Raw genomic sequence first — 16,452 nt, forward strand, 5'->3', positions numbered from 1 at the left:
GGGCACTTTAACTTGGTGTGGGGGTGATTAGGGACAATATTGCTCGTGCAGTGATCACCACGGACACTGTGACTGGTGTGGCGGTGAATAGGGACAATATGATTGGTGCGTCAGTGATTTGGGGCAAAACATTTTTTGTTTTACAATTTTTGTAGAACTGTTTTTTTTTTTTACATATTGTGACACTGTACTACTCTGAGGGGATGATCACTGTAATAAGAAATCGGTAACACTGTTCAAAGGAAACCTTGTTTACTACCGTGATGGGTCACTGCTTTCACGTGGTATAGGGCTGATGTGATTGGCCCTGGTACCATGTGATCCCTGTGACCAATCACAGAGCTCACACAGTAGTAAACAATGACATAATTGTGACAGAAATCACATGACACCAGGATCGCTCACAGCGCCCCAGTACCATTATCAGAAAGTCACCATGTCTGGTGGACACAGCCAGTCACACATCACACTTCTGTGTGCTCTCAGGAGTGTATATATATATATATATATATATATATATATATATATATATATATATATATATATATATATATATATATATATATATATATATATATATATTTATATATTTACTGCAGATAAATGTATTCTATAAAATAATTGTTTTTTTTCCAATTTTGCTTGTTTTTTTAACACCAAGAAATCTAAATTAAAAAAGAAAAAAAATTGAAAGTTCAAATATTTATGGCTAGAGAAATTTAAATAAACAAAAAAATTAAATTAGGGTTTAAATAGGAACACTTTTTTTTTTTTTTATAAAAACTTTTTTTGGACTTATCTGATTGCTTTTACTGACATCAGATGGATGCACATCCCATTGATCTACAGATGAATGAAAGAAGATCAAGAATATCTACAAGTTACTCTCCCGTCTAATTGTTTATAAACAATGTTACTTTGTATCTCTCTATCTCCTGTCTGATTAATGTTTATAAACAATGTTACTTTGTATCTCTCTATCTCCTGTAATGATAGATAATTTTAACAGACCAAAATGGGGGAACTAGAAAAGTCCATTGTTTGGGTTAACATACACTTTATCCTGTTCCTTGGCCATACACATATACAGTATGCAGCCCTGGGCAGGGGGGCTTTATCAGCAAGTGTCCGCATATACAGTATGCGTCCTTTAGGAATTGCTTTTCTGTACTGAGAGCTCATTCACTGCACACTTCCAGCGCAATAACTAAGATGTCACAGACATCTTCTGATACATACTTGCGATTGGAAGTTTCTGATCATGTGAACAATGTGATAGCCAATCACAGCAGTCACAAGATCTGAAAGCCCACCTCCACTTCTTGGCATTTGGATCCTTGCCACAAAATTTGAATAGTATCTTAAGTAGCACAGCCCCCTCCCTCTAGCACATGATAGCCCTCTTTCATCTTTATTTAAACCATGATATACAGGTATTCTTGCATAATTTTAGTAGTGAATATTGCCACATCCAAAACCTACTGAACACATTAGAAAGAACCCCCTTGATTTCCTTGACACAGTAATGCCTGTACACACGGTCGGATTTTCCGACGGGAAATGTTCGATGGGAGCTCATTGTCGGAAATTCTGACCATGTGTAGGCTCCATCGGACATTTTCCGTCGGAGTTTCCGACAAACAAAATTTGAGATCTGAATCTCAAATTTTCCGACAACAAAATCCGTAGACGGAAATTCCGATCGTGTGTACATAATTCCGACGCACAAAGTTCCACGCATGCTCGGAATCAAGCAGAAGAGCCGCACTGGCTATTGAACTTCATTTTTCTCGGCTCGTCATACGTGTTGTACGTCACCGCGTTCTTGACGTTTGGGATTTCCGACAAGATTTGTGTGACTGTGTGTATGCAAGACAAGTTTGAGCCAACATCCGTCGGAAAAAAAACATGGATTTTGTTGTCGGAATGTGTGATCGTGTGTATGCGGCATAAGTGTACAATTGATAATGGTCCTATTGGGGTCTTCATTTTTCTGAAAGCAGGAAAGCAGGTCCTCCTTTCCTCAAAGCCTGGAGATGTTCTCTCTCATCTCCCTGGTCCCTGAGTGCTTCATGTGTCTGCCTTATATAGGGGATTAACTGTGAGTATCTGAAAAAGTTGATAGCAGTCATATTTTGGTCCTCCAGTTTGTGAAAGCAAATCCCCCCTGTCCTTAATGCCTGTGGGTGTTCTCTATCTTCTCTGACAGTCCCTGAGTACCCCCCCCCCCCCGTGTCTGCCTTATATTGGGGATTTTTTTGTTAGTTTCTCATAAAGTTGATAGCGATATATTGGGGGTCATCCAATTTGTGAAAGCAAGTCTCCCTGTCCTTGATGCCTGGGGGGTGTTCTCTATCTGCCCCCCCCCCCCCCCCCCACAGTCCCTGAGCACAACCCTGTGTCTGCCCCTTATATTGGGGATTTTAAGGTTGTTTCTCATAAAGTTAATAATGGTCATATTGGAGGTCATCCAATTTGTGAAAGCAAGTCTCCCTGTCCTTAATGCCTGGGGGGTGTTCTCAACCCCCCCCCCACAGTCCGAGAGCACCCCCTGTGTCTGCCTTATATTGAGGATTTTTCGGTTGTTTCTCATAAAGTTTCTAATGGTCATATTGGGGGTCTCTCATCCCCCCCCCCCCACCTGGTCTCTGAGCACCCCCTGTGTCTGCTTTATATTGGGGATTTTTCGGTTGTTTCTCATAAAGTTACTAATGGTCATATTGGGGTTCTCTCATCCCCCCCACCTTGTCTCTGAGCACCCCCTGTGTCTGCCTTAGGTAGGGCTTATTTGGTCATACCTGATGAAGTTGATAGTGGCCATATTGGGGTCCTCCAATTTGTGAAAGCAAGTCCCCTGTCCTTAATGCCTGAGGGTGTTCTCTATCCCTACCCATAGTCCCTGAGCAACCCCTGCCCCCCCCCCCCCCCCCTGTCTCTGAGCACCCCCTGGGTCTGTTTTATATAGGAGATTTTTGTTGGTCATTTCTCATAAAGTCGATAGGGGTCATATTGGGGGTCATCCAGTTTGTGAAAGCAAGTCCCCTGTCCTAAATGCCTGTGGGATATTCCCCCCCCCCCCCCAAGTTCTTTAATTGCCCCTGTCATCGCTTATATAGGGGATTATCTATCTGTATCTGAAAAAAGTGATAGTGGTCATATTTGGGTACTCCAGTTTGTGAAAGCAAGTTCCCTTACCCTTAATGCCTGAGGGTGTTCTCCCCCCACAGTCCCTGAGCACCCCTGTGTTTGCCTTATATAGGGGATTTTTGGTAATTTCTCGTAAGGTTGATAGCAGCCATATTGGGGATCAACCAATTTGTGAAAGAAAGCCTAACCCCCCCCCAATCTCTGAGCACTGCCTGTGTCTGCCTTACATAGGGGATTATTTGGTCATACCTGATAAAGTTCATAGTGACCATATTGGGGTCCTCCAATTTGTGAACACAAGTCCCCCTGCCCTAATGCCTGGGGGTATTTTCTCCCCCTCCCCAGTCTTTGTTTAACCCCTGTGTCATCCCTTATATAAGGGAATAATTTGTCCATGCTTGGATCAGGCTTGCTGGATAGACAGTCACAAATATTCTACTATGTGCCTCTACCTCCAATGATGGGAACAAATGGGGAGTCTTAAGCAATGGAGGACATACCTTTTTGCAATTCATGCATAGAAGGTTATCCTATGTTGTTTTATTGGCATTTTATATCAATAAAGCTATTGCAATTTTTATGCATATACAATGATATAAAAAAAGCTTTTTTCAAATCTAAATACAAGAATATGTGGTGCTTCAGACATCCAGGTTCTTCTCTCTATCTTCTTGATACACAGGTGTCTTATATGCCTATAGCATATAAAGCTTTAAAAGGTGCACGATGCCTATAGCAAGTGCATATTCTATGATGGAAATGAAGAAAATAAAAATGCAGAGTGGCAATGAATTAAACAGCACAGAAAATAAGACATTTACAGGTTCCTTTAATCTCCTTCACCAAAAAAAAAACATACATATTAGAGGCAAGGGGGAGGGGGCAGGGCTGTCACCAGCTGCAGTGGCTCCTACCTTCACAGTGCTTAACCTCCCCCACATCCCTCATTAGAATCCATCGCCCAGCTGCAAGCCTGCAGCCTGAAATACATCGCACCAATGCAAGCATGTCACCGATGAACAGCTAGGGGATTTAAAAAAAAACAAAAAAAAAAACAGCATCTGTTTAGAAGCTCCACTCTCAGACCCTGGTGATAATACCATTAACCTTTAAAAATCTGGAATTCCTCAAACAGCGGGCCACTGAACGGTTAGGAATACTGCACAGGGCCAACCTCTCCTCCTTTCGTTTCAGACAGAATGACATTCTGCAGCCTGGGCAAGGTGTCTTATATCACAGACTGATCTCCTTGCGAGGCAGAAGGATGTCTGGTGGGTGGGAGGGGGGACTTACTGGCTCTTTTAGTTTACAGACAGCAGATATTATGGCCATATCCTGGGAGAATCAGCAGAATCCATAAAAGATGAGCGTAACTGTATATAATATATGACTAAGGCACTTAAAAAAAAAAAAAAAAAGTGGCAGCAAGGCGGACATAAAAGCAATTCAATGATAGAGTGCGGTAAAAGTGAACAATCTCTTTACTAAATAGAGCGGTTAGAGAGCCTTGTAGGAGGTAAAACATTAAAAGTACACAGTATTATTCGAGAGAAAAGAGCAAATTGAGACATTTATGTGTAACAGTAACACTGATAGTACTGTACAGACAGCAGAGCTATAGAACAGTCAGAGATCCAGGTGTAGCACATCAGAAGACAGTCAGAGATCCGGGTGTAGCACATCAGAAGACAGTCAGAGATCCGGGTGTAGCACATCAGAAGACAGTCAGAGATCCGGGTGTAGCACATCAGAAGAGTCAGAGATCCGGGTATAGCACATCAGAAGACAGTCAGAGATCAGGGTTTAGCACATCAGAAGACAGTCAGAGATTAGGGTGTAGGACACCAGATGACCATCAGAAGACAGTCAAAGACCAGGGTATAGGACGTCAGAAGACAGTCAAAGATCAGGGTGTAGGATATCAGAAGACAGTCAAAGATCAGGGTGTAGGACATCAGAAGACAGTCAAAGATCTGGGTGTAGGACATCAGAAGACAGTCAATGATCAGGGTATAGGACATCAGAAGACAGTTAAAGATCAGGGTTTAGGACATCAGAAGACAGTCAGAGATCAGGGTGTAGGACATCAGAAGACAGTCAGAGATCAGGGTGTAGGACATCAGAAGACAGTCAGAGATCAGGGTGTAGGACATCAGAAGACAGTCAGAGAGCAGGATATGGGAAATCAGAAGACAGTCAGAGATTAAGGTGTGGGGCATTAGGAGACAGTCAAAGATCAGGATGTAGGACATCAGAACATAGTCAGAGATCAGGGTGTAGGACATCAGAAGACAGTCAGAGTTTAGAGCGTAGGACATCAGAAGACAGCCAGAGTTTAGAGCGTAGGACATCAGATGACCATCAGAAAACAGTCAAAGACCAGGGTATAGGACATCAGAAGACAGTCAAAGATCAGTGTGTAGGACATCAGAAGACAGTCAAAGATCAGGGTGTAGGATATCAGAAGACAGTCAAAGATCAGGGTGTAGGATATCAGAAGACAGTCAAAGATCAGGGTGTAGGATATCAGAAGACAGTCAAAGATCAGGGTGTAGGATATCAGAAGGCAGTCAAAGATCAGGGTGTAGGACATTAGAAGACAGTCAAAGATCAGGGTGTAGGACATCAGAAGACAGTCAAAGATCAGGGTGTAGGACATCAGACAGTCAAAGATCAGGGTGTAGGATATCAGAAGACAGTCAAAGATCAGGGTGTAGGACATCAGAAGACAGTCAAAGATCAGGGTGTAGGACATCAGAAGACAGTCAATGATCAGGGTGTAGGACATCAGAAGACAGTAAAAGGTCAGGGTGTAGGACATCAGACAGTCAAAGATCAGGGTGTAGGACATCAGAAGACAGTCAAAGATCAGGGTGTAGGACATCAGAAGACAGTCAAAGATCAGGGTGTAGGACATCAGAAGACAGTCAGAGAGCAGGATATGGGAAATCAGAAGACAGTCAGAGATTAAGGTGTGGGGCATTAGGAGACAGTCAAAGATCAGGATGTAGGACATCAGAACATAGTCAGAGATCAGGGTTTAGGACATCAGAAGACAGTCAGAGTTTAGAGCGTAGGACATCAGAAGACAGCCAGAGATCAGGGTGTAGGACATCAGAAGAGAGCCAGAGATTGAGATATGGGAAATTAGAAGGCAGTCAGAGATTAGGGTGTAGGACACCAGATGACCATCAGAAGACAGTCAAAGATCAGGGTGTAGGACATCAGAAGACAGTCAAAGATCAGGGTGTAGGACATCAGAAGACAGTCAAAGATCAGGATGTAGGACATCAGACAGTCAAAGATTGGGGTGTAGGACATCAGAAGACAGTAAAAGATCAGGGCGTAGGACATCAGAAGACAGTCAAAGATCAGGGTGTAGGCCATCAGAAGACAGTCAAAGATCAGGGTGTAGGACATCAGAAGACAGTCAAAGATTAGGGTGTAGGACATCAGAAGACAGTCAGAGATCAGGGTGTAGGACATCAGAAGACAGTCAGAGATCACGATATGGGAAATCAGAAGACAGTCAGAGATTAAGGTGTGGGGCATTAGGAGACAGTCAAAGATCAGGATGTAGGACATCAGAACATAGTCAGAGATCAGGGTGTAGGACATCAGAAGACAGTCAGAGATCAGGGTGTAGGACATCAGAAGGCAGTCAGAGCTTAGAGCATAGGACATCAGAAGACAGCCAGAGTTTAAAGTGTAGGACATCAGAAGACAGCCAGAGATCAGGGTGTAGGACATCAGAAGACAGCCAGAGATCAGGATATGGGAAATTAGAAGACAGTCAGAGATTAGGGTGTGGGGCATCAGGAGACAGCCAAAGATCAGGATGTAGGGCATCAGAAGAAAGTCAGAGATCAAAATTGAGGACACCAAGCAAAAATGGCCACAGAGCTGAAAGCTGTAAAGTTTGCAGGGAAGTAGAAGTTATGTAGAGCAAGGGTCAATACAGATACTGCCCATGGAGCCAGAACTAGGACTTAGTGTATAAACCAACGACACCGGATAGGAGAACAGAGTCTGCTCAGGAGCAAGCACCAACACCGCCAGTCAATGGGGGACAGAAGATAAAGCAAGTCACAGGTGTAGTAGACATAGTAGTGCAAGTGATAAAGCACGGTAGACTATTGAGCAAGTGTACTGAGCTCAAAGACAGTTGGGCGCAACTAAACAGGGTGCTGAAATAGAAGACAGAGAATCCCAGGTGCTGGATGGCAGAGGGCTGTGTATGCTGCATTACTACCTCCACTTACACAGTTACTGCAGTTCAGCACCAGGGATGGCTTAGCTCCCAGTACAGTCACAGCCCCGAAGACAGCTCACAGTACAGTCAATTCACCAAGGACAGCTGCCAGTATAGACGCTGCACTGGGGACAGCTCCCAGTACAGTCACTGCAGTTCAGAACCACAGACAGCTCCCTGTACAGTCAATGCATTACGTATTTCTCCCAGTACAGTCACTGCATCAGGGACAACTCACAGTAAAATCACTGTGGTTCAAGACCAGGGACAGTTCCCACTACAGTTACTTCAGATCAGCACCTGGGACAGATCTTAGTACAGTCGCTGCAAATCAGGACCAGGGACATCTCCCAGTACAGTTACTACAGATCAGCACCTGGGACAGATCTTAGTACAGTCGCTGCAAATCAGGACCAGGGACATCTCCCAGTACAGTCACTGCAGTTCAGCACCAGTAACAGCTTCCAGTACAGTCACTGCAGTTCAGCACCAGGGATAGCGCACAGCAGAGTCACTGTAGCCCAGCACTGGGGAGAGCTTCTAGTACAGTTACTACACCAGGACAATTCCCAGTACAGTCACTGCCATTCAACACTAGGGACAGCTCCCAGTACAGTTGCTGTAGTTCAGCACCAATGACAGCCCCAAGTACAGTCACTGCATCCCAGAAGCAGTACAGCTCCTAGTACAGTCATTGCAGCCCAGAAGCAGTACAGCTCCTAGTACACTCATTGCAGCCCAGCACTAAGGACAGCTCCCAGTACAGTCACTACTGTTCAGCACCATGGACAGTTCCCAGTACATTCAGTGCAGTTCAGCACCATGGACAATTCCCACTACATTCAGCGCATTTCAGCACCAGGGACAGCTCCCAGTACAGTCACTCCTGTTCAGCACCATGGACAGTTCCCGGTACATTCACTGCAGTTCAGCACCAGGGACAGCTCCCAGCACATTCACTGCAGTTCAGCACCAGGGACAGTTCCCAAGTACAGTCGTTGCAGTTCAACACCATGGACAGCTCCTAGTACAATCACTGAAACTCAGCACCAGGGACAGCTCCCAGCACAGTCACTGCAGCCCAGTAGCATTACAGCTCCCAATAAAGTCATTACAGCCCAGAAGCAGTACAGCTCCTAGTACAGTCATTGCAGCCCAGCACTGAAGACAGCTCCCAGCACAGTCACTGCAATTCAGCCCCAATGACAGCTCCTAGCACAGTCACTGCAGCCCAGAAGGATTACAGCTCCCACTACAGTCATTACAACCTAGCACTGAGGACAGCTCCCAGCGCCCACACAATACCTGACCTGGCTGCCAAGCACACCAAGCCCAGCTCCTGACATTGCAGCAAACGTTTCAGCCTACGCAGCCCATCATCCCCCCCAAATGTGCAGCGTGTCTGGAAATACAAAGCGATCAGAAGATGTGCTGGGGGGGGGGGGCAGAGTGAGCCTTGCAGTGTAATCTCAGTAAAGGAAGGAGTTGGGTTATATAGGCTATATTAGATTGTATAATTATTGTATAATTTTCTTCCGGAAGGTTATCCAGTGTGGCCCCAGAACCCAGCGAGGGCCACATTCCCAATAAGAGAAGGTTAATAGATCATTATCTTCCAATATCACATAAGAAAACCAGAAATCAATGTAAATTCACTCCCTGCACCCCTTACACTGCCGATGCATGGTCTAAACAGCATATTATCACAGCACTGTCCCCCACAGCCCTGGGGATGTCATCTATTATACTATGTAATCCCACATTGCAATATATTATTATACTCCAGGATTAGCAGTGCATTATACATTGCAATAGATCATTATACCCCCAGGATAAGCAGTGCATTATACATTGCAATATATCATTATACTCCTGGATGAGCAGTGCATTATACATTGCAATATATCATTATACTCCTGGAAGAGCAGTGCATTATACATTGCAATATATCACTATACTCCAGGATTAGCAATGCATTATATATTGCAACCCACAGCCATCTGCATTATTATCACAATACATCCTGCATTCCCCTTCCCAATGCATTGCCAGATCATTAACTGGACTGGCACACAACCATGACATTGTATTTCAAATAACACAGCTCCACATCCTCTATTCCCTAATGCCAGTTCATCATTTCCCTTCCCTAACCCCCCCTCCAGAAAAAAAACAGTGCGTGATTCCCAGCAACCCCTCACAGTAAGTGGACTTTTCCTTGAACCAACACCTTGCCAGGGCATTCGATCCAACACTCCACATTCCAAGTGTGATCTTCCCTGCCCATGGATATGATCTTTCAGATAATCATTTACATTGTATTTACCAACTCATCATACACACTCCATGCAGATGATTTCCAGTACCTCAATACCAGCCCCCCCCCCCCCCCCCCTTCCCAAAATCACTGTATTGCTCTTCTTATACACGGATTAAGCCTGCCAGCATCACTCCCTGATTCCCCTGTCATTGCATTATATTGTAGCTTTACCAGGACAGAAATTCACATACAGCCCCTGCTATGACATGACTGCACCCAAATATTACCAAAATAATATAAGAAATGTAACACATAACTACTTCACCCGACACCTTATTAATAATAACCGACAACCATCGGATCCCTATTCCCAGCACCGACAATTACTTCTCCATACCACTACCCGACCACCCGACAAATACTTCTCCATATCACCGCCCGACCACCCGACAAATACTTCTCCATATCACCGCCCGACCACCCGACAAATACTTCTCCATATCACCGCCCGACCACCCGACAAATACTTCTCCATATCACTGCCCGACAAATACTTCTCCATATCACTGCCCGACAAATACTTATCCATATCACCACCCGACCACCCGACAAATACTTCTCCATATCACCGACCGACCACCCGACAAATACTTCTCCATATCACCGCCCGACCACCCGACAAATACTTCTCCATATCACTGCCCGACCACCCGACAAATGTATATCGCTGCCCGACAATTACTTCTCCATATCATTGCCCGATCACCCGACAGTGCATTGCAGTTTACTTTTAGAATTCCAACACAATCAGGACATAAATAGGATTTATTTTAATAAAAATGAATTAAAAAATTTCCAGATTACACACAGTATGTATTCTACCCGTAATCCCACATTACTAGAGCAAGTGCAACATATACATTATATGACAATTCCACATTCTCCAAAGCAGAATCACTGGGGGGAGTCCTCCCCTCCTCCTGTACACCACATCAATGGGGGAGGCCTCCCCTGTACCCCAATCAATGGAGGAGGCCTCCCCTGTACCCCAGTCAATGGAGGAGGCCTCCCCTGTACCTCACATCAGTGGGGGGAGTCCTCCCCTGTACCTCACATCAGTGGGGGGAGTCCTCCCCTGTACCTCACATCAGTGGGGGAATACTCCCCTGTACCCAACATTAATGGGGGAGTACTCCCCTGTACCTCACATCAGTGGGGGAGTCCTCCCCTGTACCTCACATCAGTGGGGGAGTCCTCCCCTGTACCCAACATTAATGGAGGAGTCCTCCCCTGTACCTCACATCAGTGGGGGAGTCCTCCCCTGTACCTCACATCAGTGGGGGAGTCCTCCCCTGTACCCAACATTAATGGAGGAGTCCTCCCCTGCACCTCACATCAGTGGGGGAGTCCTCCCCTTTACCTCACATCAGTGGGGGAGTCCTCCCCTGTACCTCATATCAGTGGGGGAGTCCTCCGCTGTACCCCATATTACTGGGATAGTCTCTCCCTTAAAAACTTTGCTTAGCCAGAAAGTTATTACCCATGTCTTGTTATATTACTAGAGCCGTCCTTCCACCTGGAAGAGTTGGTCTATTCCCAGTACTTTCTTCCCTTCAAAACATTGTGACTATATAAATTAATCTAGTACTTCTATTACCAGTGTGCCTACTTCCTATTAAATACACAAAACCAGTGCCTTCTTCCCAGTACCTTCCTATTACCAGTCACTTCTTCCAGTACACCCCATTACTAGTGCCTTCTTCGCAGTACCCTCAACCCCCTTCCCTCTACCTCTATATTTGCCCCTCTCCCATTTGCTTCACAGATGTCCCCCCTTACCTCTAGACTTGCCCCTTTTCTCTTTTCCCAATACCTGCTTCCCCTGTTCTTCAAATGTGCCCCTTACTTCCAAACTTGTCCCCTCCCCCTTTCCTTCAGACTTGCCCCCCCCTTCTCCAAACTTGTCCTTCTTACCTCTAGACTTGCCACTGCAACCACCCCCTTACCTCAGACTTATGCCCCCCTAATCTCCAGACTTTTCTTCCCCTTACCAAGACTTGCCCCCTCCTTTACCCCCAGACTAGACTCTTCTCCTTTCCTTCACCCCTCCCTTAGCCCATCTTGTCTCCTCCCCTCACCCCTCTACCTCCAGACTTACCCCCCCCCCCTTACCTGCAGACATGCACCTCCTCTTCCTCCCCATTCCTATAGCTTTCTCTTCCCTATCCCAAGACTTGCCCCTTCTCCTTCTCCCCAGCCTTGCCCCTTCCCTCTTTCACTGCCAGACTTCCTCAGCCACCTAACCCCCAAGACTTGCCCTCCCCACCTTAAACCCCAGACTTTTCCCTCCTCCCTTACTTCCAGTCTCCCCTGCCCCCTCTTCTCACACTCAGATTTGCCCTCAACTCTTACTCCCAGGCTCCCCTCCTCCCCCCAAACTCCCCTTACCTGCAAACTTAACCCCCCTTCCCTCTCCCAGCCCCCCTCCTTACCCCCAGACTTGTCCCCTTCCTCAGTCTCCCTCCCTCTACTCCAGACTTGCCCCTTCCTCAGCCCCCCTTCCCTCAGATCTGTCCCCTTACCTCTAGATTTGCCTCTTCACTCAGCCCCCCCCTTTACCCCCAGACCAGCCCCATCCCGCAGTCCCCCCCTTCCCCTCAGACTTTCCCCCTCCCTCAGTCCCCAACCCCCCTTTACCTCCAGACTTGCCCCATCCTCCAGTCCCCCCCTCCCTCAGACTTGCCCTGCTTACCTCCAGACTTGCCACCTCCCCCAGTCCCCCCCTAGCCTCAGAATTGCCCCCCTTACCTCCAGACTTGCCCCCCTCCCCCTTACCTCCAGACTTGCCCCCACCCCCCCTTACCTCGAGACTTTCCCCCTCCCCTGGTCCCCCCTTACCTCCAGACTTGCCCCCCCTCTCCCCCCTTACCTCCAGACTTGCCCCCCTCCCCCGGTGCCCCCTTACCTCCAGACTTGCCCCTCTTACCCCCAGACTTGCCCCCCTCCCCCCTTACCTCCAGACTTGCCCCCCTTACCTCCAGACTTGCCCCCCTCCCCGGTGCCCCCCTTACCTCCAGACTTGCCCCCCTTACCTCCAGACTTACCCCCCTCCCCCGGTGCCCCCTCCTTACCTCCAGACTTGCCCCCTTACCTCCAGACTTGCCCCTTCCCCCTTAGCCCCCCCTTACCTCCAGACTTGCCCCCCCCTTACCTCCAGACTTGCCCCCCTCCCCCCTTACCTCCAGACTTGCCCCCCTTACCTCCAGACTTTCCCCCCTCCCCCTTACCTCCAGACTTGCCCCCCTTACCTCCAGACTTGCCACCCTCCCCCCTTACCTCCAGACTTGCCCCTTCCCCCCTTTACCTCCAGACTTGCCCCTTCCCCCCCTTACCTCCAGACTTGCCCCCCTTACCTCCAGACTTGCCCCCCTCCCCCTTAGCCCCCTTACCCCCAGCCTTGCCCCCCTCCCCCTCAGCCCCCCTTACCTCCAGACTTGCCCCCCTCACCTCCAGACTTGCCCCCCTCCTCCCGGTGCCCCCCTCCCCCCTTACCTCCAGACTTGCCCCCCCCTTACCTCCAGACTTGCCCCCCTTACCTCCAGACTTGCCCCCCTCCCCCCCTTACCTCCAGACTTGCCCCCCTTACCTCCAGCCTTGCCCCCCTCCCCCTCAGCCCCCCTTACCTCCAGACTTGCCCCATCTGCAGGACATGGATGACGGTCTGCCAGGCCCAGACGGAGAGTCTGCAGAGCCGATGGGGGGGCCCGTAGTGCTGGTAGTGGTGGTGAGTGTTTCCCATCATGGGGGGCCCCCGGCTGCTGAGCCCCTGCACAGCCCCCAGCCCCCCCGCGCTGTAGTCCTGGGCGAACCATCTGAAGCTGAGGATCTGGACGAGGACGGAGGGGACGAGGACGAGGAGAAGGGTCAGGGCGCACGGCACGTAGTCCCTCCGCCGGTAATAGTCCGCCGCCAGCCACAGGTCGGTCCCCACATCCCAGAAGAACACCAGCAGGGCCAATACGATCCACAGGCAGTCCAGCCAGGCCCGCTCCCTAGCCGCCCCCACCACCGCCACCGCCGGGCCCCCGGGGGCCCCTCTCCGGCTCAGCAGGGAGCGCAGGCAGGCGGAGCGGCAGCCCCAATAACAGGACGACGTGTGACAACAATGACAGATATGGATGGAACTGCTCCCCTCCTCCTCCTCCTCCCGCTCCACCCCGGCCCCGGGCTCCCGGAGCTGAGCGAAGCCGGAGCCCAACACACCGTCCGACTTGGCCGCCATCTTCCTTCACCCTCTCTCCGCTCCTCCTGGGGGGGGCCGCCGGCTTCCGGACCGCTGACGTCACTTCCCCAGAGGGAGGGGTGAGAAAAGGGGGGAGGGGGGGTTCAAAATGGCCTCCCTCCCTGGGATAGGGGTCCCCCCATACCTGATCCCCCCCAACATAACCAATACATCATCTATCCAGAATGGGTCATAAGAGGTTAATGGTGGGGTTGTATGGTAGGGATCAGGTCCATCATTGTGTGTAAGGGGGTTCAAAATGGCCTTCCTCCCTGGGATAGGGGTCCCCCCATACCTGACCCCCCCCCCCCAACATAACCAATACATCATCCATCCAGACTGGGACATAAGAGGTTAATGGTGATGTATGACAGAGATTAGGTTCATCATTGTGTGTAGGAGGGGGTTCAAAATGGCCTCCCTCCCTAGGGTAGGGGTCCCCCATACCTGACCTCCCCCTCAACATAACCATTACATCATCCATCCAGACTGGGACATAAGAGGTTAATGGTGATGTATGACAGAGATTAGGTTCATCATTGTGTGTAGGAGGGGGTTCAAAATGGCCTCCCTCCCTAGGGTAGGGGTCCCCCATACCTGACCTCCCCCTCAACATAACCATTACATCATCCACCCAGACTGGGGCATAAGAGGTTACTGGTGGGACTGTATGATAGGGATCAGGTCTATCATTGTGTGTAGGGGGGGTTCAAAATGGCCTCCCTATCAGGGATAGGGACCCCCCCATACCTGACCCCCCCAACATAACCAACACATTATCCACCTAGGGCTGTATGACAGGGATCAGGTTCATCATTTTGTGTAGGGGGGGCTCAAAATGGCCTCCCTCCCTGGGATGGGTCCCCCCCATACACGATCCCCCCTAACATAACCAATGCATCATCCATCCAGACTGGGACAACAGAGGTTAATAATAGGGCTGTATGGTAGGGATCAGGTTAATCGTTAAGTGTAAGAGGGGGGAGAGGGTTCAAAATGGCCCCCCTTCCTAAGAAGGGTACCCCTCTCTGAGATGGAAAGCCCCCCCCCCATGAACCCCAACATAACCAATACATGATACATCTAGCCTGGGACATAAAGAATTTCTGCTAGGGCTGTATGAACGGGTTCAGGTTCATCCTTGTGTGTAAGAGAGGGGGAGGGGTTCAAATTGACCTCCCTCCCTAGAAGGGTCCCCCAACACTGAACCCCAAAATAACCACTGCATGATACATTCAGACTAGGACATGAAAGGTAAAAGATGGAGTTGTATGATAGGGATCAGGTTCATCATTGTGTGTGAGGAGGTTCAGAATGGCCTTCCTCCCTAGGATAGGGGCCCCCCATACCTGAACTCCCCTACATAACTAATACATGATCCATCCAGACTGGGACATAAGAGGTTAATGAGGAGGTTGTATGATAGGGATCAGGTTCATCGCTGTATGTAAGAGGGGAGGAGGGGGTTCAAAATGGCCTCCCTCCCTGAGATAGGGGTCTTCCCTCAACCATGAAACCCAACATAACCAATGCATGCTAAATCCAGACTGAGACATACAGGGTTAATGAGAGGGCTGTATGAAAGGGTTTAAGTACATCATTGTGTGTCAGAGGTGGGGAGAGGATTCAAAATGGTCTCCCTCCTTGGGATAGCCCCCCCAACTGTGAACCCCAACATAACCAATTCATGATAGATACAGAATGGGACATAAGAGGTTAAGGATGGGACTGTATGATAGGAATCAGGTTCATCATTGTGTGTAAGAGGGGGTTCAAAATAACCTCCCTTCCGAAAAAGGGCCCCCCTCCTTGGGATAAGGAGCCCCCCCACCCATGAACCCCAACATAACCAATACATGATACATCTAGACTGGGACAGCAAGAATTTCTGATAGGGCTGTATGAAAGGTTTTAGGTTCATCATTGTGTGAGGGGGAGGGGTTAAAAATGGCCTCCCTCACTAGAATGGTCCTCACACTTGACCCCAAAATAAGCACTGCATGATACATTCAGACTAGGACATGAATGGTTAATAATGGGGCTGTATGATAGGAATCCGGTTCATCATTGTGTTTGAGGGGGGAGGGGGTTCAAAATGGCCACCCTCCCTGGAATAGGGTTCCCCCATACCTGAACTCCCCAAGATAACCAATACATGATCCATCCAGACTGGGACATAGGAGGTTAATGATGGGGCTGTATTATAGGGATCAGGTTCATGATTGCATCTAAGAGGGGAGGAGGGGGTTCAAAATGGCCTCCCTCCCTGAGATAGTACCCCCATACCTGAACCCCCAACATAACCAATACATGATCCATCCAGACTAGGACAACAGAGGTTAATAATGGGGCTGTATGGTAGGGATCAGGTTCATCATTATGTGTAAGGGGGGGGGGGTCAAATTGGCTTCCCTCCCTAGAAGGGTCCCCCAACACTGAACCCTAAAATAACCACATGAAAGGTAAAAGATGGAGTTGTATGATAGGGATCAGGTTCATCATTGTGTGTGA

The 16,452-nt window shown here is 48.5% G+C and overlaps 1 protein-coding gene across 1 annotated transcript in view; it reads right to left on the reverse strand.

Moving 5' to 3' along the window:
* XKR6 (XK related 6) overlaps positions 1–13,941 on the reverse strand; it is a 298,974-nt gene extending 285,033 nt beyond the window's left edge. Inside the window, exon 1 of the mRNA XM_073624820.1 lies at positions 13,343–13,941. Within this exon, the coding sequence (XP_073480921.1) occupies positions 13,343–13,941 (599 nt within the window). The remainder of the gene's footprint in view (positions 1–13,342) is intronic.
* Positions 13,942–16,452: the final 2,511 nt, after the last annotated feature.

The sequence above is a fragment of the Aquarana catesbeiana genome, linkage group LG04, assembly GCF_042186555.1.
Source record: "Aquarana catesbeiana isolate 2022-GZ linkage group LG04, ASM4218655v1, whole genome shotgun sequence".
NCBI classification, from domain to species: Eukaryota; Metazoa; Chordata; class Amphibia; order Anura; family Ranidae; genus Aquarana; species Aquarana catesbeiana.